The sequence below is a fragment of the Aristolochia californica genome, unplaced genomic scaffold (assembly GCF_029961685.1).
Source record: "Aristolochia californica isolate CCGP_79_NKW_82.1479 unplaced genomic scaffold, dmAriCali1.0.hap1 SCAF_6, whole genome shotgun sequence".
NCBI classification, from domain to species: domain Eukaryota; kingdom Viridiplantae; phylum Streptophyta; class Magnoliopsida; order Piperales; family Aristolochiaceae; genus Aristolochia; species Aristolochia californica.
This window is the reverse complement of record NW_027182257.1, coordinates 39,288,464-39,315,945: the sequence shown is the minus strand read 5'-3', so window position 1 is coordinate 39,315,945 and position 27,482 is coordinate 39,288,464. Positions and strand designations below refer to the sequence as shown.

At 38.4% G+C, this 27,482-nt stretch overlaps 4 protein-coding genes across 4 annotated transcripts; 1 reads left to right on the top strand and 3 right to left on the bottom strand.

Moving 5' to 3' along the window:
- The first annotated feature begins 1,430 nt into the window (after positions 1-1,430).
- Positions 1,431-2,716, top strand: LOC137935016 (uncharacterized). Its single transcript, XM_068779639.1, has one exon. The coding sequence runs from the start codon at positions 1,558-1,560 to the stop codon at positions 2,470-2,472; it is 915 nt and encodes a 304-aa protein (XP_068635740.1). The 5' UTR covers positions 1,431-1,557; the 3' UTR covers positions 2,473-2,716.
- Positions 2,717-4,293: 1,577 nt separating this feature from the next.
- Positions 4,294-5,964, bottom strand: LOC137935522 (pentatricopeptide repeat-containing protein At2g42920, chloroplastic-like). The gene has a single exon (XM_068780165.1). The coding sequence runs from the start codon at positions 5,937-5,939 to the stop codon at positions 4,314-4,316; it is 1,626 nt and encodes a 541-aa protein (XP_068636266.1). The 5' UTR covers positions 5,940-5,964; the 3' UTR covers positions 4,294-4,313.
- Positions 5,965-7,324: 1,360 nt separating this feature from the next.
- On the bottom strand, positions 7,325-17,874 carry LOC137934099 (GRF1-interacting factor 2-like). The gene is made up of 4 exons (XM_068778327.1): positions 17,513-17,874; positions 17,201-17,277; positions 8,077-8,161; positions 7,325-7,984 (listed from the first exon to the last, which is right to left on the bottom strand). The coding sequence occupies exons 1-4, from the start codon at positions 17,591-17,593 to the stop codon at positions 7,535-7,537; spliced, it is 693 nt and encodes a 230-aa protein (XP_068634428.1). The 5' UTR covers positions 17,594-17,874; the 3' UTR covers positions 7,325-7,534.
- A 2,593-nt stretch (positions 17,875-20,467) lies between these two features.
- On the bottom strand, positions 20,468-26,107 carry LOC137934709 (GRF1-interacting factor 2-like). Its single transcript, XM_068779211.1, has 4 exons — positions 25,877-26,107; positions 25,571-25,647; positions 21,280-21,364; positions 20,468-21,187 (listed from the first exon to the last, which is right to left on the bottom strand). Exons 1-4 carry the CDS (start codon positions 25,955-25,957, stop codon positions 20,738-20,740), a joined length of 693 nt encoding a protein of 230 aa, XP_068635312.1. The 5' UTR covers positions 25,958-26,107; the 3' UTR covers positions 20,468-20,737.
- Between the last annotated feature and the right edge of the window lie 1,375 nt (positions 26,108-27,482).

Here is a 27,482-nt window from a genome sequence, read left to right as displayed (position 1 = left end):
TCCGGAGATAATGTAGATGTTAGTAGATTTCAACGATTAGTTAGAGAACTTATTTATCTTACAGTTACAAGGCCTAATATATCTTATTTTGTTAGTATTAAGAGTCAATTTATGCATCAGCCTTGACAGAAAGAGAAATCCAAGTGAAGGATTATTGTATAAATATCATGGGCATATTAATATTGAAGGATTTGCAGATGCATATTACATTGGTCTTTTTATGATAGGGAGTTTACATTTACTTGTTGCACGATGCTTAAAGGAAATTTAGTGACTTGGAGAGCCAAAAAACTAAGTGTTGTGATTAGATTGTGTTGATGCAAATTATAGGGCTACAACACATGCAATAAGCGAGTTTTTGTGGCTTAAGTCTTTCATGTCATAACTCGATTTCTCAATAACCAAGCTCATGCAACTTCATTATGATAACATAGCTCTTTTCTTCTTCTTCTCTTCAAATATAAACCCTTTCAATTATGAAATCTTAGAATCTAACTTGGAGTTCCGAAAGTTAATCTCTATAATATTTTACTTCCTATCTTACTTGATTATGCTGCTTCTTACGAAATATTACTCCTCCTGCTCTGCATTTTCGTTTGCCATATACACATTATGTGTGTGAGAGAACTAAAATAGCCAAACAAATCCCAGGCCCATTGCTCCTTCCCCGTCCCCGTCCCCGTCCCCGTCCCCTTCCCCTTCCCCTTCCCCTTCCCCAGTTCCCTGGATATGGTACTGGATTCAAACGTTGTCGCCATTAATTTACCCGTCAAAGGCGACAACTATGGAGCACATAGGCAGACTGGCAGAATCGGGATGCTTTTTGTCTTATTGAATCACAGTAAGGTTCCCGATAATGAAGCTTCTGCTAACTACGTCACTGGGTTTGCTCTAGCCAGGGATGTCGTCTTCCCCTGTCACATGGTATCATTAGAAGGGTGGCTCAGCGGAAGATAAACTCGTCTCTCTCTCTCTCTCTCCATTTATTGACCAGTCTGAAATTCTGAAGAAAATAAAGAAGTCGTTTATGATATCACAACTGGCTGACTACGTCGCTGTTTCATTTCTGTGATCACACTGGAGTGGAAGCTTTCTGATTCTTAACAGCTAAAGACCCTTAATAATTTCCGTGAAACGGAATTTTGTGATTTAGTTTTTTCCTTATTATGCTTTTTATTACTAGGGGAAGAGATACTTCCAGATCAACAGGATCCTCCTTCCCAGCTTCTCACGTCACTTTATTTCTTCTTGTTTTATGTAATCAGTTTTTTTTTTTTTTTTTTTTTTTTTTTTCTGGTGGTGTTTGGAGAAAAGAGTTGGTTAAGCAGAGCAGTCAATCGTCGTCATCGCTGGGAAAAAAATCCGAACCCGATGAAAGAAAAGGAAACCCCAAAATCAGTCCAACCAACTTTCACCAATCGAACGTCCGCTGGTCGTTTTCATTTCAGGACGGAATAAACTGTCAATAGAAGATTTCCTCTCTCTTCCCCCTTTTTTTTTTTATCTTGTTCGTCTTCTTCTTCTGTCTCCTTGATTTCTATCTCACTGTCGTTCAAGATGAAAGAAGAAAACTCCGTGCGAAAGTACCAGCTGGTCTCAACCTTCTCTAGCAAGAAATACACCAGAGCGTCTGTGTATGTCATCCTCCTCAGCGTCTCTTTCGGCTTGGGCTTCTTATCTGCCTCCACAATTAACAGAAACGGTGCCCATCCGGTGGTTCAGAAATCGTCCATCAGTCAGTTCGCTCCGGAGTTCTCTGACCTCATCCGCTTCCGGTCTCGCTGCGCGGACCCGGTCCCGTCCAAGCTCGTGTTGCAGACGATTATCGATCGGCTCTTCAACGGCACCTCCCCTTACGAGGACTTCCCTCCCGCCCACGCACAACCACTCCTCCGCCGCAAGAGGATCAAGGGGTGGGGCTCCACCGGCGCTGTCTTTGAGAACCTCATCCGGCGAGTCCAGCCGCAGATCATAATCGAGGTGGGCAGCTTCCTCGGCGCCTCCGCCATCCACATGGCCACGCTCGCCAAGGCACTCGGCCTCCGAACCCAGATCCTCTGCGTCGACGACTTCCGGGGATGGCCGGGATTCAGGGACAAGTTCCGCGACATCAAATTGGTCAACGGCGATGTACTCTTACTCTACCAGTTTATCCAGAACGTAGCGTATATGAACGTGACGGAAATGGTGCTCCCGGTGCCCTTCTCTAGCAGCTCAGCCCTGGGGAAGCTCTGCGAGTGGGGCGTCTACGGCGATCTGATCGAGGTGGATGCGGGGCACGACTTCCACTCGGCGTGGTCAGACATTAATATGGCGTACGCGATACTTCGGCCCGGAGGGATCATCTTCGGCCATGACTACTTCACAGCAGCAGACGACAGAGGCGTCCGGCGCGCCGTCAATCTGTTCGCTCGAGTTAAGGGCCTCCGCGTTCAGATCGACGGCCAGCACTGGGTAATTGAATCTCGTTGAGCGCCGGCGAGGGCTGGCTCTTACCAGGAGGAGATGACCATGAGCCTTATCATTGACCTGCAAGTGCTAGGCAGGAATGAAGTCATACCAGAAATCTGTATTTGTTGTGCTGGCCGAGTTGATGGCAAAGCAAGGAATACATAAAATACTGCTACTCTAAAGAACTCAAATTCTTTTCCATCTTCTTCTTTTAACTGGTTTTACAAAAAGCAACTAAGATTTTCTTGCAATTTACCAAACCTGAGCTGTCTCCTGGCCTGGTCAGGTGGCCGAATCTAGTCCAACTGGCCTGATCAATTCAATTACAAGTATGAAATATGAAATCAATTATTTTAAACGCAAAAATAAGTCAATGAAGTGAATTAGACAGTTTTTGAAAACTAAGGGTTAAGGATAATTATGTTTACTATGAGAAAGAATGAGTAAATCTTCAAAGATTTGAATAATAGAAAATCTGTGAGTGTCAGTTTTGGCGTCAAATCACAATGGCCCGGTTGTTAGTCTTTGACATGTGATTATTGTCACTTTGTTCTGGTTTTTAATAGCTAAAGAAAAGATTCAGGGCCCTTTTCCTTCAAACTCATATCCAAATGCTTTTCCTTTAGAATATGATTTAGATGTCTGATGGCTGATGGCTGTTTACAGAGGCAAGTGGTAGAATTGATTGTTAGCTGGACCAATTGCACATATACGCCTCAGCCTGCTCACATGAATCTCATCCATTTTATGTGTATAAAACGTAGACCCATTTTAACCTACTTGAATATTAACAAAAATAAAAAAAATACATATATGAGAAAATAAATGTAGTTATTTTTATAAATATATATATATATATATTATTTGTAAATTAGTTATTTTAAGTTATATATAGGGGCTTCATCAAGTATGAATGGATATAATACGCAAGATACGAAATTTAATCTCGATCGTCCGAACTTCATCAATGGTGGAGGCAAAAGGTCGCCATCACTATCCCTAAGCCCCGTAGCCTTGCCTCACCTCATTCCCTTCCACATCTCCTCACCGTTGTCCAGTCTCCCCTTCCATCGAGCCTCACCATCGTCCAGTCTGATCTTCCTCCTCCTCCTCACCACTCATTTCTAGCGCCTTCTGATCTTTTCTTCGTTCTTTCATTCTGTTTTTCATCTTCCACCAAAGCTTCTCCCAGAGTCCCCACGCTAACTCCAGTGATACCATCACTATCAGGTTGTCATTCCATTGCAAGATGTTGATTTCTAGGGCCAACACATGAGCACAAAAGAGTTCAAGGGAAAGAGAGAAGAGATGAAATGTAGCTCTTGGAAAAGAGGAGAGAAGAAACCAAGGGAGAAAAACAAGAGGAAAACAGAGAGAGGTGCAAGAACAAATTTGAGCCAAGCGTAAAAAGCTTGAATACTCTACCCCATGCCTTAAAGCTATATTTATAGTTGTGGGAAAGTATTTACAATGACTACAATACCCTTAGGGCTACATGCTTCAAAAAGAAAAAGACATAAGAGGACATACACTAACTTGCATAATTATAATTTTATACCATATCTATGGAAGTTCTCCTTGTTTACTAGCCGTGCCACCCCTACCCATTAGCAGTGGGAAGTTTATGCCTCAACTGGGTAACCAAAAACTGATTATATGGACCTTGTTAAGACACTGAAAAGATAATATGGACTTAGCTTATGATATGTGGACCTATTTCGGAATGTCGATTGAGTAATATAAATATGAAATTGACCAGTAGTATGAACGTGGAGTCATTAAGTTGAATCTGAATATATTTTACTCCATCTGTAGTGGAAAAATGAGGATCTGATTGGATGACCAACCAAGGTATTCCATGGTTAAGAGGAATAGACCATCTCAGCAGCATCTCTATTTGAGTGATCCTTCAAATGACACTCCAGCATATTCAACGTCCTATATATCTCCCCACAACGAGGATGAAATTTATCTCCCACAGCAAACTGATGAAGTTCGACATCCACCTCAATCCAACTCAATCCAGGGTTCTTTTCAACACCTCTCTCCTCCATTAACTTCCTTATTCTTCCTAAATCCTCCCATCTACCCATTTTTGCATAAATATCAGACATTAGAAGATAGCATCCCGCATAGCCAGGTTCCAGCTCTATGAGTTTTTGAGCTGCAAGTTCTGCTGTCTTCGTATTTCCATGTGTCCGGCATGCAGCCAGTACTGAAGCCCAGATCACAACACCCGGTTCCATCGGCATCCTCTCGACGATCATCTTTGCTTCTTCAATATGACCCATGCGGCCAAGAAGGTCTATCAAGCATCCGTAATGCTCGATTCCCGGATTGATGTTGTAAACCCGTCTCATGAGGTTAAAGTGCTTCAGGCCTTCCACGACAAGTCCGCCATGGTTACAGGCAGTGAGAACACCTATAAAGGTTATGTAATTGGGTTCAGTACCTGACCTTTGCATTTGAGAAAATATCTGCAAGGAAGACCTGGCCATGCCGTGATTCGCAAATCCAACAATCATGGATGTCCAATGTCCAACAGTCTTGTTTGGAAAACTTTCAAAGATTTTGTAGGCAGTTTGGATGCTTCCACAGTTCGAATACATATCTATCAGTGCTGTACCAAGAACACCACTCAACGAAAATTGGTGGCGGGTTAAATAGCCATGAATACGTTTTCCCAAGTCAAGAAGTCCCAGATCAGCGATTGCAGAGACGACACTAACCAAGGTGGATTCATCTGGGTTCAGTCCCAAGAACAGAAACTGAAGAAAGAGACGAAGAGCTTCATCAGGCAGGGAATTCCTGACGTATCCAGCAATGACTGAATTCCAAGACACAACGTTCCTTTCAGGCATATTATCAAAAAATTGACGTGAAGAATCAATGTGGCCACATTTCGCGAACACATCAATCATCATATTCCAGCTGACAACATTTCTATGGGGCATCGAGTCGAACGCCTTGTGAGCAAGGTCTATCTCCCCACATCGCGCATACATGTGAATTAAAGAGTTCTGCACGAACTGATTTCCTAGCGCAGTTGCTGTTTTCAGAATCATACAATGGATCTGTTTCCCTTCTTCGATAGCAGATAAGTGAGCACAGGATTTGAGGACAGAAGGAAATGTGAAATTGTCGGGAAGAAAGGGGGGTGAACAGCAGAGCATGTCATAGAATAACAAGAAGGCTTCTTCATAGAGGTGGTTTTGCGTGTGAGTCCTGATAAGAGTATTGTAGAAGAAGGAAGCGTAGTCAGTGCCCCGGACGAAGCGATTGAAAAGAGAAACAGCGTATTCTAGGTCATCAGTAGAAGGGCGAAATGTTGATGAGCAGCAACTTCGGATTATTTTTGCTGATATTCGAAAAGGTTCTTTGCGGAAAACGCCAGTTTTGATGGTTAGAGCGTGGATTTGTTGAATTTCGCTTGCCGTGGAGCATCCATCAACTAGAGACAATGCAGGAAGAGAAAGGTTTACGGACATATCCCAAAAAAAAATAAAAAAATGGTTGTATCACCAAAGCTTTAATAAGGAGAAATAGTATGGCCGTTCGAACTGAAGACTGCAAGTCCCCGGGAATGACAGTGGCACTGAAGATTACGTTGACGATTCTCCAATGGTTCAAACCACAGAGATGGAATTACCCATATATGAATGAAGCTCTTGAAGACTCCTTGTCACTCGTTAAATCGGTTCTGTCTTGTGATTGCCGCCACTCAAGCCTGCATCTCTGTTTCCATTCCCCGATAGTTTTTCCTAGCTTCGATGCGCTTCTAACATCATTGGTTTAAATTAATCTTCCCTTCTCTCTTTTTCCCTCCTCTTGTTGCCCCTCTTTATCTTTTGCTGCTTCTACCTCTCAAATCAACTCATTGCTACAGTTATATTCATGCCAACAAAACAGTGAGTTATTTTTACATATAAATTGTTTACTGTTTTTTAAGTTGTGCAATTTAATCAATATCTAATCAATACTTTACCCTAAGTAATTATTATTACATTAAGGATAATTTAAAGATTTCATATTTGTAATCCGATTACCCCATAGCTTCAAAGAGTTGCAGCCCCAAGATAAGTTAAAGAAAAACCACCTATACAATTTTATAGTAGATTAGTCCAATGACAAAAAAACAAGACGTAATCTCACTTTGAGGAGAACCTATCTTACTGTATTTTCATGTTTTTTTTTTTTTACGATTATTATTATTACTCTCGTTAATTTAAAATTAAAGAATCTAATTCTTAACAACTTTTACATAAATTAGCTAGTCATAAACGTGCCTTTGTATGAACAAAAGAAAAGCATGAGATCTTCAATGATGAATGAGCATATCCTACCAAAGTCTTATGGATGGAAGGAGAGAAAAATACAACACTCTTTTTGACAGTTTGAGCAGCATTTCAAGGCAACAATATCATGTTGAGGAGGAGGAACACCTTGGCAAACGATTGGAAGACAGGTATGAGGGACATTTTCAGAATAGGTGTCTTTTGAAAAAAAAAAAATTCCTGTAGTTTCGGGAGATCATAAGGGATATTTAAACATATCATTTTACTAGTGAAGTAATAGAAATAATTCCTTATAACCAATTTCATGCTTCTCTTTTTCCTTCAGTAAACCAGTAGCTCAAGCCAAGTACTCAAATGGGCAAACTGTGGCATTCAACTCGATTAAGAAGCACCCTCTTCCCTGTTATTCAGTTAAGACTGAGTATGGCGAGGGAGGTTGGTTCCCCTCCTACTTTTTTAAGTGTTTTCCTTTTGGCAATGCATCAGATGCCTTCAGTGCAGGAACCATCTGTGAGGACAAAATATACCACACAAGCCACAGGTCACCCACGGGTTCTCCTATCTCTGAGAGTGAAATATACAAGAGTAGGATAGTAAACATTATGAAGCAAGAAAGCATCCTTTTCTCTAATCCATTTTGTGTGACGCACGAGAATGAAACAGAGCACAATCATCATATCTAAAGGTCTCTCACAGTACAGGGACCACAGACTCGTTCACCAACACAAATCAGTCAGTACCATCACAACCCTATCAGCAGTCGCTTTAACCACCTGACCATGGTCACCTCAATTAGTACCTTCATCAGAGCCTTTCATGTAAGATGGTTCTCCATCAACACCTCCAGGTGTAGCAGAACCACCATGACCACCATCACCAGAACCACCCTCTGGAACTGCCCCACTTTCATGCTTGTTTACTCTGCCATCTAACGAATTAGTGGTCACACCTCCATGTGTGAACTCTGCTAAACCCGTCGCTGATGACAACCCTGCACTGCTGCCACCTAAAGTAGCCTCCGTGTGCATTGCATGCACACCATTGCTGGGTCCTGGCCGCATGCCTATGTGAGCTTGTATGACTGAAGGATGTTGATGATGCAGCTGTTGTTGTTCTTGCATTTGTTGTGGATTAAACTGCATTGGTATTTTTGATGCAAAAACTGATTGCTGAGCTGGCCCAACCTGTGGATGCTGCATGAAGTGTCCTCCCTGCTGCAAGGCAACAGGTGGAGGCATCTGCAAATGTACAAGCATACCATATAAACACCTATGGCAATATTCACAGGGATGACAAGCCATATAAACCCATCAAAATTTGTCAGACCTACCTGAGAATGAACAGGAGGAACCTGTGGTTGAGCATCAGCAATGGCAGCAAGATACATTAAATTATGTTGCAGCTTTGCTTGGTACCTGAAGAATCATCAACCCAACCGCCACATGAATACTGACATTAGGAAGTTGAACACAGTGCATCATTGTGTTCTCCCATTAATATCTACCAAATTTTCATGGTTCATTTTTCAGAAAGCAAAGAAATGGAAGCATCTTAAAGATATCCAACAATCCAAATCTATAAAAAAAGGTAATGGAATTACTAGGCCTTCAAAAGATAAGGAGATGCATGCTAAAAATCAGAATAATCTCATTTAGTTGTTAACATAGTATGAGTGACTGTGCCTCTTTGAGTATGTTTGAAAAAAGAGGGAGAGAGAGAGACTACAGAATAGTCACAGTGGACCGAATATACTAAGACAAAATAACCTTGATCTTCTTTTTTTTTTTTAAGAATGACAAGAATTTGATTGAAGAAAGAGGGAAAACATAAACAAGAAAGCTAAAGAAAATCTTAGCATACAAACGAGAAAAATAAAAAGAGCATAGAGAAAATGTGATCATTTATTCAGTTATGAGAAACGTGTTAAGTTGTAAAGCCTAATCAACACCCTACGCGGGTCAACCTTCGCAGTAAGGTTGTTGTGGGAGTTGGAAGAGGGGAGAGGAGCCCCCGCCAGATTCACTATATATTGACTGCTATTTCATGAAGGGTAGTTTGGGGATTTCACACTTGTAATCGGTTGCCCTAATATACTCTTTATATTTGGGGGGCACCGTTGTTAGGGTTTTGTCACCCAAAGAATTATCATCGGAGCATCACCTATTGCGGCCGAGAGAAGTTAGAGAAAAACCACATGTAAGTGTATGCGATTTCTCTTATAAACTATTTCATCTTCATAGTAAATTACTGCAGCGGTAGAAGACAAGATGTAGTCTCACCTTGAGGCAAACCTGTATAAATCTTGTCTTTTTTCGTGCTTGTTTTTCCTTTCTTCCGTGATTATCATTGTTGTTCTTGTTAGTTTGGAATTAGGGCGTCTAATACCTAACAAAACGACGCAGCCATTGATTAACATCCACATCCATTACATCTTTTATTTATTTTCTCACCAAAATATGTCACCTCTTTTCTTCATACATCAGAGTCAACCATAAATTTAAATTATTTTTAAACAAAGCAAAATTGCAAAAACTTGAGCAGTATCTGACACAAGCAAATACACAAATGCAAAAACTTGAATAGAAGAGAACACTAGAACCTATTCCCTAATGACATGAAATTTCAAACCTACAGTTTTATTATCTTATTTAGAGGTACTATAGACCAAATCCAATGAACAAGGTACATATATCAATTGACATTTCTATCCATTAGAAGACCGGTTAACTCATATGATGAAGAAGCATCATGACCGAAAAAATTTACTAAAATTGCAATCGATTACCTCAGTCAGTTGTCAAAAATATGTTCATAGAGATAGCTGCAGATGTGTAGTAAATATTCTGAAAGACAACATCAGAAACAATGGATCCTATTTATAACAACAAAATCAATTCAAACAGAATCGTTCAAGGTTATTCTGAACACAGGACAACGCAGCAAATGACATAATACTTGGGATCTTAGCTTTGCTTCATGACTTCAGCGGACACAGACGTCTCACCATCCTGGTGCTAGCACAACACCACTAGATAGAGGAACAGTACAAACATCTTAAATGCACTTTGCAATCACACACAGATCTAAGAATAATATGCTCTCATTTAGGCTCATAAGTTTACATCTACATGAACTGCATAGCCAACATAAGTTTCACAAAGACAGCTAGAGGAATGCAAAATTTCACACATTCAGTTTACATCAGAATGCGCTCTATGACCATATTTCACTGTTTTCTGGAACTCACAATAGAATCTAGTACAAATCAAAATTTATACTTGCATTACTCTTTTGAGCATATTTATCATCTCCTACATCATTCAAAACTCCCAGCCTCTTTTCTAACACCCAAAACATGTCTCCATGTCTTTGATACGGATAGAAAATACATCCAGGAGTATTTTGGTCATTTTACCCTGTAGGGGTATTTTGGTCATTTCACCACCTCTGTGGTTGAATTTCTTTGTGTAATCTTATTCTGCATGTTAAGTTATGTCAGTGGCTAAATTTTCATGTATATAAAGTATATAATTAGGGAGATATACGGAGAATAAGATTTATTAAATGAATAGGGGCATTTCTGTAATATTACCCCAAAACAGTTATTTCAGAAGATGAGGGGGGTCGTGAGCCTCTCTTGGCTCTTCAGAAAAGTTTCTCTGTTCTTTCTCCTTTCCTCTCAATTTTTTCCTCTTCCTTCTCCCAGATCTTCATTTTTACATGGTATCAGAGCATTAGCTCATTGCTGGCGGAGCATTCTACAGCAGATTTCATCAATTTTGAAGAGGGCAACTTCCTGGAAGGAAGCGTTCTACAAATTTTTTGATATTGGTTCATCAAAATTAAGGTTTTTTTCCCTTTTTCTCTGCCTTAGGGTTACTAGTTTCTATGAATCATTGAAGGATTCTCTATGCTTTTAAATGCCCTAATTGGGTCTCTATGTGGGTTTCTTGGGATCTGCATCACCCAACCTAGTGACCGGTGCCTATGACATCATCCAATTGCTTAAATCCTAATTATCAAATATTTTGCATGTGGTTGAGATTGGTTCAAATTGCTGGTTATTGACCTATTGAGGTGCGCATATCCTGATTTTGTGTCTTACCCTAATTTTGTGAGTGGGGCCCACCTTGGTGATAAATTTGGAAATTGTCTAGAAGTTTTGATTGGTTAATTTGGTGATTATTACAATTATTAAGGCTGAGATAGGAGAAGCTTACACTCCCTCCAGAGAAAATTCTGGATTTGATGGAAAAGATATCATCATGATTACATCTAAGAATTTGACAGGGCCTAATTATCTTAATTGGGCTAAGTCTATCAAGATGTATTTGAAGGGTAGAAAGAAGTTGAAGTTTATTAGAGATGACCCTCCAGTGCCTCCAGATGATAATTGGGAGGCCGAGGACAATCAGGTTATGACCTAGATTGTCAACAGTATTGACTTTACACTAAGAAATCAAGTGATGAATTGTGACACAGTGAAGACTATGTGGTTGTCCTCAGAATCTTTATATGCACAGGAAAGTAATCCCTCTCGGATTTATGAGCTGTATACAGAATCTTTTTCGAACTAAAAAGAGAAAAGATAAAATAGAACTGTTACAAAATACTACAGTACATTTATTGGCATATGGCAGGAGATTAATGTATATCATCCGTTTACTACGGATGAAAATGAGTTGAGAAAACAGCAATTCAGCAAAGTTTCTCTTTTCTTTCTCTTTTTCTCTTAACTTTCTCCTCTTCCTTTACCCAAATCTTCATTTTTACAGATACCAATAGAGTTCAAATAGAGAAAATCACTTCCATAACCACCATTTAAAGCTGAAGTCCCAAATACCACCCTTAAGTAAACAATATTTTTTAAATAATGATGAAAAAATTATAAATTTTCGTGGATGCTTCATGAGAATTGCATTTGACAAATCAACTATTCTACATTTCACTATAATCTCTAATATGTTTCGACCCTTTGCATCACATTAACCAGCAGGTGACAGCTCAATCATTCGGAGTATTTCTTATGAATGCTATCTTTCTCCAACTTCACATATTTTTTGCAAGGATATTTTGACTACATTCTAGACCTTCGACCTCAAAAAGGCAGATACAAGGAAAAATTTAGATGGTCCCTAAAAGGAAAGATACCAACTTAAGTGACAAGTAGGTTTTCCATGTCTCCTCTCAACACCAATACCTTCTTGATGAATACCATAAATTCCAGTTCCTCCTACACATGATGCCCTTTAAGTCACTAACAAGGCAACCTGAGAAGAGAATGTTATAAGACCAATACTTGTGTTAGAAACCTTAACTGAACAGTAAATCGTCCTTCATTCTTGCAAGAGGATGACAGATTCCCAGATGATTCTGCAAGGATTTTTGGCCTATAGTATAAGAGAATATGCAGGTATCAGGTAGACATTATTTTCTTTAAACTTTAAACCTCCAGTAACCTACACCAATAAGTGCCAAAAAGTTATCCAGCATAAACTTTTTCTTTTTTAATAAAAAAGGTAATAGATGGTGAAAAAGAGAGAAAGAGAGAGAGAGAGAGAAAGTCAGCCTCCTTCCCAGCACCTCATTATTAACTAAAAGTTTCAAAGATACAAAGAGGGGAACTAAAAAAGGGACGTAAACAGAAAGAGTAAGTTTTGTTCCTTTCCCATATCCTTTCATCCATATCTGTTTCTTCGCCCTTTAATTGTATTGAGTGAGGGGCAATCTATTTCCATTTAAAGAACTGGCTAATGTGTGCAGACCCTGTAGTAATCGACTATAACTATAGGATACCCTACCATTGCAAGTTACTGCATTTATCTAAGTGATCCACAAACAACGAAAATCTCTTTTTTGTCAGCCTCCATCATGATAAATAGAAACCAAAGATCTCATTTTCTCTTGCATAATAATCCTCCTCATACGGAAACAGTTCCAACCCCCACCCAATACGCATATGCAAAAGCAATAAACACTTAAGCCAAGAGTAAAGCAAGACAAACTTCTCCAGAAGAAGCCTTTAATGGATCCCACAGTGTTGCTGCATGTATTGGTTCTTCAACCAATCTATCTGTTGATGTTAAACTCGTTTTCCAGTTATTCTGCTTACCAAGCCTACCCATCCAAGTATCTTGCTTCAGATTATGTGTTCATTTGACTTGCCTTGCATCCATCATAGCTTCCAGTTGGGCTTCCAATGCATTCCAGTTTGGACCATCACCCACACAAAACGGTGACCAGTTTAGCTTTCATCATTTGGCTGTTTATGTAGGACAGGATGAAATCGAAATATCCAACCCCTCTCCTATGCATTATTTGGGTAAATGGGTAGAGATACAACTCTTACCCACTTCCATTCTGTTTAAATGAATTGAAAACAGGTAACAAGATAAATTGGCAAAATCCTTACATATGCAAGAATTTTTGTTCCGCATTCCAGTTTTGGACCATCACCCAGACTACACGGTGATCAGTTTAGCTCTCATCATTTGGCTGTTTATGTAGGACAGGATGAAAACACAATATCCAACTCCTCTCCAATGCATTATTTAGGTCAATGGGTAGATACAACTCTTACCCACTTCCATTCTGTTTAAATGAATTGAAAACAGGTAACAAGATAAATTGGCAAAATCCTTACATATGCAAGAATTTTTGTTCCGATCTGTTAATAATTGAATAGTAAAATGGTAGAATGGTGCATTCAGGCAAAATTACTAAACCAACATGAAACCCTTATAGCAAGATGAGATAATAAGAGAAATGCATTTACACCAACTCCAAGAACCAATCACAGAAAAGATAAATATTATCTAAAAAGCTGAAACTTAATAAGTTCTCTTACGTAGCAACTAATTCTCTCCACTTAATTTGATTTGAACTACATAAAAACATGCTAAGAAGATTGCCACATCCAAAAAAAGTTTAAATTTTGAAAGAAACCTCAGTTGCAGGTTTTAGGTAACATCATTTCAATTCCTGCAAGAAAAGACCTCAGTAACAGTTTTAGGTTACATCATTTCAATTAATGCATCGCAGAGAACACCTCGGTTACAGGTTTTAGGTAACATCAATTCAATCTCTTCAAAAGCAGTTTCTTAGGCACATAATGACAAAGCATCACTCAAAGGATAAACTATCAATGAAGTTCTTTTTCCATTGTGATTTCATGATTACAAGTTATCTTTGTTCGATGAACATAAAATATAGATGCCCCCTTTGCCATCATAAACAAATTCTTTCCTTTAAAAATAAATATTTACTGCATAGAAACAGTGAAAAAATAACTATACTCTCCATCATGCACCTTTTTTTTATTTGGGAGCTCCAATATATTGGAGATTTACAAATCCTGATTTATGCAACATTCCATTTTATAATCACCATGATCAACTGAAAAAGTCATCTAAATTTTTACTGACCAACTAATCCTACCATTGAACCAAACGCATCCCAACGATGTTGTAAAATGAATGACCAATCACTTGAGCTACTAACCAGGCTGGCCATCCACATATCAAGGTTCTCATCCAAGTCCGGTCATAAAAGGGTCCAGCAGAAAATGCCAATAGTAGAAGTTGGGATCTAATTTTTTGGTAAAATCGACATAAATAGGAAGAAATAGAAATTTTTAAATAGTAATAGAGGAGTACTTAATTTAATATTAGCATGTTCAGTAGAGGCCAAATAGCACAACAATCATAAGGACATTTTGGATGTCAATCAGTCAAATAGGCCTAGTGTGAAAATGCATGTAACAAAACTGACATGAGCGGAAGGAGTGTGGAAAGACTTGAAGAAGAGCAAGCTAACAATAGTAGCAAATAACAGAACAGAAAGGATACAAGATATGCAACATGTCCATCTGAATTATTTGGATTATGTCCTAATAAGATGATTAACAAAATTATCCAAATATTGCATGTTTGCCATACCAACCATATGTATCCAAGAATTTGATATGATGGGGCTAGCCCAGATGGCACAATACCCAATCTTGGCCATTATCAGCACCGACATGACATGAACAATTTTCAAGAATGTGTTTGACTTGGGCGGGCCATGGTTATTTATATATCAGGCCAAAAATATCGAACTGGACCTTTCTCATCCAAATTGGCAGCTAATACAGCTGTAATAAGTATCCTAAGAAACCTGCTTCCATTGTTAACCCTATATAGATACTTGACACAATATTTTACATATGAAGCCATCAAGGTGGATTCAAATGTATGCAGCACCCTTAGCACAATTCCCTTTGCCCTTTATCCATTTGAAACTGAAACAACTGGTCTATCTTGGTTTATGAGATGAGAGGTTGCTTCTAAAGGAACAGGAAACATTGTTGCAATCTTTATGTAATCAGACAATTGTTCTTTCAATAGTATTCCTTTAGCCTGACAGAGACTATACTCAACATTTTTCTCTCTCACAGATCACCAGCAGCTTCACAATGGGACAGCTGCAGCACTTCCTCTCATTCATTAATACGTAAAGATCATCTGTCATATAGAAATAACGCAGCAGTAAGAAGATTATTGATTCATACATATTGTTGTTTTTGAATGAAGATTAGAAAACAGAGAAAGAACACAACAGCCTGGCACAACCAGCAGCCCAAGCCAGCTAGTTACAACTTGAGATAAAAAGCAGGAAACTCAATCACAACTAGAAGTTGGTGGTCAGCCTCTTCTTAGCTTAGTTAGCACCAACATAATTGGTGGGGCCGAAGTTCCATTGAAGGGAAAGTTCTGTAGTCAGATCTTGACTCCTTAAAGATGAACAGTAGCCAAAAAGAGGGGTCAAATTTAATTTTAAACCAGCCAACAGCAACCTCATGATCACCCTCAACTTCAAGATGACCAAGAAACAACAGCAGGTGGGGACATGAAAATTGGCCCAGACACTCAGAAGGCACATATCTCAATTTGCATTAGGAAGAACTGAATGAGTTAAAAAGGACTAATGAATTACTCAATTTCTAAACAACATTGCGTTAAAATTTTGAATTTTCATTTCAATATCAACAAGAAAAACTGATCTAATTAGGATAATCAAAGCTCACGGTTGAGACAACTCCACGTGAGGAGATGTAAGCAAACAAAATACATTTCATTAGTGAAACTAAAGCACATTGCTGATGAGTCAACTCCACATGAGAATATGTAACTAAACAAAATAGTTTCATTGTAGAATTATAGCCCATTGCTGATGCCACACCACATGAGTAAAACGTAATGCAAAAATTATTTAACGTTAACAAGATCCAATAGCTGAGGCAACCCCACATAAAGCAGTGAGAGACTATCCAAGGTACTAGGGAAAGTCCGTGAGTGTGAGTAAATTGTAGACTCACATGTATCCTGCATATATCTCAATGTGTAAAAGACTACAAAAACAAAAAGAAAGAACAAAAAAAAAAAGGAAAGAAAAGTTATTTGCTATCTATTACACTTCAACTAAATGAATGTCTTGTTCAGGTGATCTTTAATAATTAAAAAGGATTTTAAGACTAGTAACAAATGAAGAGGCACAGTTTCCAGTAATTTTTTTCTCTCTTGTTTTTTGTGGTTCATGTGTGTGTTCATGTGTATTTTCATGTAAATGAAGGTACAAGTGTGGTTGTGGGGTGTATGCATGTGTGTGTAAGTGAGTGAGTATTGGCACAATAGGTGAACCTCATATCAAGCACCTTGAAGGTCAGTCACCCTGACAGTTTCGGGCATTTTGAAACAGTGGATTTAAGTTCATTAGTTAAATAAGCTGTCAGCCACATATTATACGAGAAAGAACGAAAAAAAGTATTTCTGTGGTTCAGAAAAAGCAATGAGGTGCTTAATTTCCCATAAAATACGAAGTGAATGTCAACCTTGTCCATAAAATCATTTCACCATGTCATGATAGTAACTAGATACAACTAAAAGACATATAGTTACGAAAATCACAGGATATAATCTGCTATTCTACAGCCAAGAGCAGAAATATGCATGCACCTGTCTTTTTTTGTGAGTGTGCATAAATATGTATATGTGTGTGCGCATGAGAGAGAGAGACAGAGACAGAGACAGAGACAGAGGGAGGGTGGACAGGACAAGAAACCTTTCACCAAAAAGAAGGCCTTTAAGACTTGATATATAAAAAGAATCCCCAACCAAACTGTATGATATAATGTGAAAGGAACATTAGATTTTTTCCATGCATGAGCCAACATGACAGGAACTGCTATTTCAAAGACTTGGTAGAAGAATAAGGACTTCGAGGATGACTCGACATGCAGACTGGAGAAAATCAACAAGGTAATAAAGGGTTGGCATATTTGGCAGTTCCATTCGTCAAATATTTAATGTATCTAAGGATGAAAACTGATGCCGAATAACGTCTTTATGGATCAATAGCCTATTTCCTAATGTAGTCACACATTAAAAGGAATGCTTCGTAGAGAATTTACTTACTGAGCGCATTCAGTCAGCTTCCCAAGGTTTTGATTATCCAGGATTGCGAGAATCAGCTTCTTATTCTCATCCAGGAACTGTATCAACACCAAACAATTAAGATTCTTAAGCAAGCGAAAACAACCAAATGTCCATTAGCAGATATCCTTCAAGGAACTATATGGAACGAGCGTCAAAACCAATAACAAAGTTTTACAAGATAAAAAGGGAGAACAACAATAACCACAATAACTTAACAACAAAAGGATGTACTAGAGTTCCGCCAAAACCCTAAAGGAAATTATTTTTTACTGAAAAGGCCGCAAGACATACACTTTGTATCTGCTCAGTTGTGATATTGCTGGCAGGAAATAAAGAGGGCATCTGAGAGACCATCGGCCGCGGTTGCTGCATTCTTGTATCCGCTGTCTTCCTTGACGACTCTACTCAGAAGAAATCACCAAATTCAAAAAACAAAGCAAATGGAACAAAAACGCCGCGAGACCCGATAATGGAAAGAATACCGAAGCGGAGGCGGCGTTTTGGGTGGGAGGGAAGGGCGAGGCCCTTTACCAAGGGGATTTTGATTTCTTTCGCTACGATTGGACAATTTTCACGAACCAAACCTGTATTTAGAGATTCTCCTCGTACCGTAACTTTATGAGCGTGGCGTGAATACAAACGATGATGAGCGCGGCTGCTTGGGGTGGCATGATCTGGGTTTACCTTGATCCGAATACTTTAAACTTGAGTTTAAACTTAACCTAAAATTTAAGCGCGGCTACTTGGGGTGGTATCAAGCCGAGCGAAGCTCGTATCGGGGTGGCATCAAGCCGAGCCAAACTCCATATCAGGGTTTAGCTTGATCCAAATACTTTGAACTTGAGTTTAAACTTAACCTAAAATTTAAGCGCAGTTGCTCAGGGTGGCATCAAGCCGAGCTAAGCTCCATTCGGGGTGGCATCAAGCTGAGTGAAGCTCCATATCGGGGTTTAACTTGATCCGAATACTTTGAACTTGAGTTTAAACTTGAACCTAAAATTTAAATTGAACTCGAGCCAAAAAAAACCAACTTTGAGCCCCGAGCTCGAGTCCCATTCGAACTCTAACCTATATTTTAAACTTAAAAAATAAATAAATAATATAAATAAATATTGTGATGACCTTGGTACCATTGAATTGCAAAGTATCACAAGAAGAGTCTAAGACTTTGCAATGGAGCATACTAATATATAATAAATAACTTAATAAACCTAAAAGAAATAGCAAATACTTCCATCAATAGTATTTATTTTATTGACAAACAACAACATTAGATGTTGAGGGACCCAAAAGGATTGAATGATCAATAATTTTTTTAAGTTTAAGGTAAATAAATAACAACTATCAACCAACTAAAGAGGGGATTGATAAGAGCAATTAGAGTAAAGAGTGTTTCATTAAAAAATTTATGTTAACGACTCACGAGTTAATAAGTCAAGCTTGGAAAATCTCGAGTTTTGCTTGTTATACTTAATGAACTTTATTTCAAGTTTGAGTTCGAGTCGAGCTCAAGTAAAAACTAAACTGAGTAGAGCTTTTTTCTAGCCCATCTCGACAGTTTGCGAGTCGGTTTGGCTTGGTGCCACCCCTAGTAGCGGCCACTCCCACCGATCTGTTTTCTCCTCTCTCACCTTCTTAATAGTACCTTGTGATCGTACCTCCAACTTGTACACTCGTAATCCTACTTGGCATCTAGGTTCGACACAAACCAATTTATCTGTTTTCATAAAAAAATATTTTTGGCTCGTGAAAGAAACATGAGAGAGTTATGAAAAAAGAATATATTTTCCAACTCCAAAAACCTAGCATAGAAAAATTGGCTCCGTCTTGTGAATATCCACTTCATATCCTATTGCCAACACTCAAGCCTGCATCTCTGTTTCCATTCTCCAATAGTTTTTCCTAGCTTAGATGCGCTTCTAACATCATTGGTTTAAATTAATCTTCCCTTCTCTCTCTTTTTGCCTCCTCTTGTTGCCCTCTTATCTTATTGCTTCTACCTCTCAAATCAACTCATTTCTCTCTCTTTTTGCCTCCTCTTGTTGCTTCTACCTCTCAAATCAACTCATTGTTACAGTTATATTCTTGCCAACAAAACAATGAGATATTTTTACATAAAAAGGGTAGAATTTGCAACTTGTATTTTTTAAGTTGTAGAACCTAATCAATGCATTACACTGAGTGGTTACAATTTCATTAAGGATAATTTAAGGATTTTACACTTGTAATCAAATTACCCTAATTATTTCTTTCTATTTGAGAGGTACCGTTATTAGGGTTTAATCACCCGAAGCTTCATCATTGGAGAAGGAGCAGTTGTAGCCCCAAGAGATGTTAGAAAAAACCACCTGTAAGTATGTGCAATTTCTTTTATAAACTATTTCATCTTTATAATGGATTACTGCAGTGGCCAAAAACAAGACATAGTCACTCTTTATAGTGGATTATTGCAGTGACAGAAAACAAGACGTAGTAGTGGATTACTACAGTGGCAAAAAACAAGATATAGTCACACCTTGAAACGAACTTATATAAATATTGTTATATTTTCGAATTTGTTTTTTTTTCTTTTACAATTATTATTATTACTCTCATTAGTTTGACATTAAAGAGTCTAATTTCTAACAACTTTTACATAAACTAGCTAGTCATAAACGCGCCTTTATATAAACAAACAGAAAGAAATGCTGGCCAAAGTCTTATGGAAGGACCCAAGAAGTAAAGGAGAAAAAAAAACTCTTTTTGACAGTTTGAGCAGTATTTCAAGGCAACAAAATTGGACAAATAGAACATGGGCAACACAACAACGACTTTCCTGCAAGAAGAGGTCATGTTGAGGAGGAGAAACACCTTGGCACACGAGGCCCCTAGAGCTGAGGTAGGTAGTTATTGGAAGACAGGTATGAGGGACATTTACAAAAAAGGTGCCTTTTGAAAAAAAAAAAAAAACATTCCTGTAGTTTCGGGAGATCATAAGGGATATTTAAACATATCATTTTACTAGTGAAGTAATAGAAATAATTCCTTATAACCAATTTCATGCTTCTCTTTTTCTTTCAGTAAACCAGTAGCTCAAGCCAAGTACTCAAATGGGCAAACTGTGGCATTCAACTCGATTAAGAAGCACCCTCTTCCCTGTCATTCAGTTAAGACTGAGTATGGCGAGGGAGGTTGGTTCCCCTCCTACTTTTTTAAGTGTTTTCCTTTTGGCAATGCATCAGATACCTTCAGTGCAGGAACCATCTGTGAGGACAAAATATACCACACACGCCACACACGGGTTCTTCTATCTCTGAGAGTGAAATATACAAGAGTTGGATAGTAAACATTATGAAGCAAGAAAGCATCCTTTTCTCTAATCCATTTTGTGTGACGCACGAGAATGAAACAGAGCACAATCATCATATCTAAAGGTCTCTCACAGTACAGGGACCACAGACTCGTTCACCAACACAAATCAGTCGGTGCCATCACAACCCTATCAGCAGTCGCTTTAACCACCTGACCATGGTCACCTCAATTAGTACCTTCATCAGAGCCTTTCATGTAAGATGGTTCTCCATCAACACCTCCAGGTGTAGTAGAACCACCATGACCACCATCGCCAGAACCACCCTCTGGAACTGCCTCACTTTCATGCTTGTTTACTCTGCCAACTAACAAATTAGTGGTCACACCTCCATGTGTGAACTCTGCTAAACCAGTCGCTGATGACAACCCTGCACTGCTGCCACCTAGAGTAGCCTCCGTGTGCATTGCGCGCACACCATTGCTGGGTCCTGGCCACATGCCTATGTGAGCTTGTATGACTGAAGGATGTTGATGATGCAGCTGTTGTTGTTCTTGCATTTGTTGTGGATTAAACTGCACAGGTACTTTTGATGCAAAAACTGATTGCTGAGCTGGCCCAACCTGTGGATGCTGCATGAAGTGTCCTCCCTGCTGCAAGGCAACAGGTGAAGGCATCTGCAAATGTACAAGCATACCATATAAACACCTATGGCAATATTCACATGGATGACAAGCCTTATAAATCCATCAAAATTTTTCTGACCAACCTGAGAATGAACAGGAGGAGCCTGTGGTTGAGCATCAGCAATGGCAGCGAGATACATTAAATTATGTTGCAGCTTTGCTTGGTACCTGAAGAATCATCACCCCAACCGCCACATGAATGCTGACATTAGGAAGTTGAACATAGTGCATCATTGTGTTCTCCCATTAATATCTACTAAATTTTCATGGTTCATTTTTCAGAAAGCAAAGAAATGGAATCATCTCAAAGATATCCAACAATCCAAATCTATAAAAAAAGGTAATGGAATTACTAGGCCTTCAAAAGATAAGGAGATGCATGCAAAAAATCAGAATAATCTCATTTAGTTGTTAACATAGTATGAGTGACTGTGCCTCTTTGACTATGTATGTTTTGCAAAAGAGAGATGGAGAGGGAGACTACAGAATGGTCACAGTGGACCTAATATACTATGACAAAAAAACCTAGATCTTCTTTTTTTTTGTTTTTTTTTTTTTAAGAATGACAAGAATTCGATTGAAGAAAGAGGGAAAACATAAATAAGAAATCTAAAGAGAACCTTAGCATACAAACGAGAAAAATAAACAGAGCATAGATAAAATGTGATCATTTATTCAGTTATGAGAAACGTGTTAAGTTGTAGAGCCTAATCAACACCCTATGCAGGTCGACCTTTGCGGTAAGGTCGTCGTGGGGGTTGGAAGAGGGGCGGAGAGTTCCCGCCAGATCCACTATATATTGACTATTGTTTCATTAAGGGTAGTTTGGAGATTTCACACTTATAATCCGGTTGCCCTAATATTCTCTTTATATTTGGGAGCACCATTGTTAGGGTTTTATCAGCCGAAGTATTATCATTGGAGCATCACCAGTTGCGGCCGAGAGAGGTTAGAGAAAAACCACCTGTAAGTGTGTGTGATTTCTCTTATAAACTATTTTATTTTCATAGTGAATTACTACAATGGCAAAAGACAGGACGTAATCTCACCTTGAGGCGAACCTGTATAAATCTTGTCTTTTTCGTGCTTGTTTTTCCTTTCTTCTGCGATTATTATTATTGTTCTCGTTAGTTTAGAATTAGGGCGTCTAATTCCTAACAAAAGGACACAACCAATGATTAATATCCACATCCATTACATCTTTTATTTATTTTCTCACCAAAATATGTCACCTCTCTTCTTCATACATCAGAGTCAACCATAAATTTAAATTATTTTTAAACAAAGCAAAATTGCATAAACTTGAGCAGTATCTGACACAAGCAAATACACAAATGCAAAAACTTGAATAGAAGTGGACACTAGAACCCATTCCCTAACGACATGAAATTTCAAACCTACAGTTTTATTATCTTATTTAGAGATACTATAGACAAAATCAAATGAACAAAGCACATATATATATTGACATTTCTATCCATTAGAAGACCAAAGTCATATGATGAAGAAGCATAATGACTGAAAAAACTTACTAAAATTGCAATCAATTACCTCAGTCAGTTGTCAAAAATATGTTCATAGAGATAGGCCTAGTGTGAAAATGCAATATGTCAATCAGTCAAATAGGCCTAGTGTGAAAATGCATATAACAAAACTGACATGAGCAGCAGGAGTGTGGAAAGACTTGAAGAAGAGCAAGCTAACAATAGTAGCAAATAACAGAACAGAATAGATAAAAGATATGCAACATGTCCATCTGAATTATTTGGATTATGTCCTAATAAGATGATTAACAAAATTATCCAAATATTGCATGTTTGCCATACCAACCATATGTATCCAAGCATTTGATATGGTGGGGCAGGCCCAGATGGCACAATACCCAATCTTGGCCACTATCAGCACCAACATAACATGAGCATTTTTTAAGAATGCATTTGACTTGGGCGGTCCATGGTTATTGATATATCAGGCCAAAATATCGAACTGGACCTTTCTCATCCAAATTGGCAGCTAATACAGCTGTAATAAGTATCCTAAGAGACCTGCTTCCATTGTTAACCCTATATAGATACTTGACACAATATTTTACATATGAAGCCATCAAGGTGGATCCAAATGTATGCAGCACCCTTAGCACAATCCCCTTCGCCCTTTATCCATTTAAAACTGAAACAACTGGTCTATTTTGGTTTTTGAGATGAGAGTTTGCTTCTAAAGGAACAGGAAACATTGTTGCAATCTTTATGTAATCAGACAAATGTTCTTTCAATAGTATTCCTTTAGCCTGACAGAGACTATACTCAACATTTTTCTCTCTCACAGATCACCAGCAGCTTCACAATGGGACAGCTGCAGCACTTCCTCTCATTCATTAATACGTAAAGATCATCTGTCATATAGAAATAACGCAGCAGTAAGAAGATTATTGATTCATACATATTGTTGTTTTTGAATGAAGATTAGAAACAGAGAAAGAAAACAACAGCCTGGCACGACCAGCAGCCCAAGCCAGCTAGTTACAACTGGAGATAAAAAAGCAGGAAACTCAATCACAACTAGAAGTTGGTGGTCAGCCTCTTCTTTAGCTTAGTTAGCACCAAGATAATTGGTAGGGCCGAAGTTCCATTGAAGGGAAAGTTCTATGGTCAGATCTTGACTCCTCAAAGATGAACAGTAGCCAAAAAGAGGGGTCAAATTTAATTTTAAACCAGCCAACAGCAACCTCATGATCACCCTCAACTTCAAGATGATCAAGAAAAAACGGCAGGTGGGGACATGGAAATTGGCCCAGACACTCTGAAGGCACATATCTCAATTTGCATTAGGAAGAACTGAATAAGTTAAAAAGGACTAATGAATTAGTCAATTTCTAAACAACGTTGCATTAAAAAATTGAATTTTCATTTCAATATCAACAAGAAAAACTGATCTAATTAGAATAATCAAAGCTCATGGTTGAGACAACTCCACGTGAGGAGATGTAAGCAAACAAGATACATTTCATTGGTGAAACTAAAGCACATTGCTGATGAGGCAACTCCACATGAGAATATGTAACTAAAAAAAAATAGTTTCATTGTGGAGTTAAAGACCATTGCTGATGCCACACCATGAGTAAAACGTAAAGCAAAAATTATTTAATTACATTAACAAGATCCTATAGCTGAGGCAACCCCACATAAAGCAGTGAGAGACTATCCAAGGTACTACAGAAAATCCGTGAGTATGAGTAAATTGTGGACTCACATGTATCCTGCATATATCTCAATGTGTAAAAGACTACAAAAACAAAAAGAAAGAAGAAAAGAAAGGAAAGGAAAGTTATTTGCTATCTATTACACTTCAACTAAACGTATGTCTTATTCAGGGGATCTTTAATAATTGAAAAGGATTTTAAGACTAGTAACAAATGAAGAGGCAAAGTTTCCAGTAATTTTCTTCTTTCTTGTTTTTTGTGGGTCATGTGTGTGTTTACGTGTATGCATATGAATGTGTATTTTCATGTAAGTGAAGGTACGGGTGTGGTTGTGGGGTGTACTCATGTGTGTGTGTGTGTGTGTGAGTGAGTGAGTATTGGCACCATAGGTGAACCTCACATCAAGCACCTTGAAGGTCAGTCACCCTGACAGTTTCAGGCATTTTAAAACAGTGGATTTAAGTTCATTAGTTAAATAAGCTGCCAGCCACATATTATACAAGAAAGAACGAAAAGCAGTATTTCTGTGGTTCAGAAAAACGCAACGAGGCGCTTAATGTGTCACTTATTCCCATATGATAAGAAGTGAATGTCAACCTTTTCCACAAAATCCTTTCACCATGTCATGAGAGCAACTAGATAGAACTGAAAGACATATAGTTATGAATGTCACAGGGTATAATCTGCTATTCTACAGCCAAGAGCAGAAATGTGCATGCACCTCTCTTTTTTTGTGACTGTGCATAAATATGTATATGTGTGTGTGCATGAGAGAGGCCAGAGGGGGGGGGGGGGGGGGGGGGGGGGGACAGGACAAGAAACCTTTCGCCAAAAAGAAGGCCTTTAAAACTTGATATATTAAAAGAATCCCCAACCAAGCTGTATGATATAATGTGAAAGGAACATTAGATTTTTTCCATGCATGAACCAACATGACAGGAACTACTATTTCAAAAACTTGGTAGAAGAATAAGGTCTTCGAGGATGACTCGACATGCAGACTGGAGAAAATCAACAAGGTAATAAAGGGTTGGCATATTTGGCAGTTCCATTCGTCAAATATTTAATGTATATAAAGATGAAAACTGACACCGAATAACGTCTTTATGGATCAATAGGCCATTTCTTAATGTAGTCACACATTAAAAGGAATGCTTCGTAGAGAATTTACTTACTGAGCGCATTCAGCCAGCTTTCCAAGGTTTTGGTTATCCAGGATTGCGAGAAGCAGCTTCTTGTTCTCATCCAGGAACTGTATCAACACCAAACAATTAAGATTCTTAAGCAAGCGGAAACAATCAAATGTCCATTAGCAGATATCCTTCAAGAAACGATATGGAACGAGCGTCAAAACCAATAACAAAGTTTTACAAGATAAAAAGGGAGAACAACAATAACCAAAAAAACTTAACAACAGAAGGATGTATCAACCAAAACCCCAAAGGAAATTATTTTTTTACTGAAAAAGCCGCAAGACGTACACTTTGTATCTGCTCATTTGTGATATTGCTGGCAGGAAATAAAGGGGGCGTCTGAGAGACCATCGGCCGCGGTCGCTGCATTCTTGTATCCGCTGTCTTCCTCGACGACTCTACTCGGAAGAAATCACCAAATTCTAAAAACAAAGCAAATGGAACAAAAACGCCGCGAGACCCGATAATGGAAAGAGCGAGGCCCTTTACCAAGGGGATTTGGGTCTCTTTCACTACGATTGGACAATTTTCACGAACCAAACCAGTATTTAGAGATTCTCCTCGTACCGTAACTGTATGCGTGGAGTGAATACAAACGATGATGAGCGCGGCTACTGGGGGTGGCATCAAGCCGAGCGAAGCTCTTCGCTCTATACCGGGCTTTAGCTTGATCCCAATACTTAGAACTTGTGTTTAAACTTGAACCTAAAATTTAAGCGTGGCTGTGGGGGGGTGGCATCAAGCCGAGCGAAGCTCCATATCGGAGTTTAGCTTAATCCGAATACTTTGAACTTGAGTTTAAAGTTAAACCTAAAATTTAAATTGAACCTAGAGTCCAAAAATAACCAAGTTTGAACCCCAAGTTCGAGCCTCGTTCGAAGTCTAACCTATATTTTAAACTTCAAAAATAAAAAAATTATATAAAAAAATAAAAAAATATTATAATGACCTTGGTATCATTAAATTGCAAGGTATCACAAGGGTAGTCTAAGACTTTGCAATGGAGTATACTAATATATAATAAACAACTTAATAGACCTAAAAGAAATAACAAATACCACCATCAATAGTATTTATTTCATTGACAAACAACAACATTAGATGTTGAGGGACCCAAAAGGGTTGAATGATCGATCATTTTTTTAAGTTTGAGGTAAATAAGAACAACTATCAACCAATTAAAGAGGGGATTGATGAGAGCAATTAGAGTAAAAGGTATTTTCATAAAAAAAATATATGTTAACGAGTCGACTCATGAGTTAACAAGTCAAGTTTGGAAAATCTCGAGTTTGGCATATTATACTTAACGAACCTTATTTCAAATTTGAGTTCGAGTTGATCTCAAGTAAACATTGAATTGAGCTGAGCTTTTTTTTAGCTGAGTTTGATTGTTTGCGAACCGATTTGGCTTGGTGCCACCCCTAGGTATTGCCACTCCCACCGATCCGTTTTCTCCTCTCTCACCGTCTTCTTAACAATACCTTGTGATTGTGCCTCTAATTTGTACACTCGTAGTCCTACTTGGCATCTAGGTTCAACACAAACCAATTTATCTGTTTTCATAAAAAAATATTTTTGGCTCATGAAAGAGATATGAAAAAGGAATATAGTTTCCAACTCCAATAACCTAGCATAGAAAATATGTAGGAATGGAAGTAACGCAAAAGAAGAAAAAAAATCATTTTTTTATACCAAATCTGGCTTGCCTATATAGAGATAAAAAAATAGAAGAGTTTCTTAGCAAACCTAGGTGTTGTTTATGTTACCCCTTGTAAAATTCTAAGATTCATGTCGTGACAACCTTAATATAACTTTTCTTTATGTATGGAGTAGAAGAAGAGAGAAGAGAAGAGAATTTAGATTGAAAGGGAGATGAACATGGCGAGACGAGGAG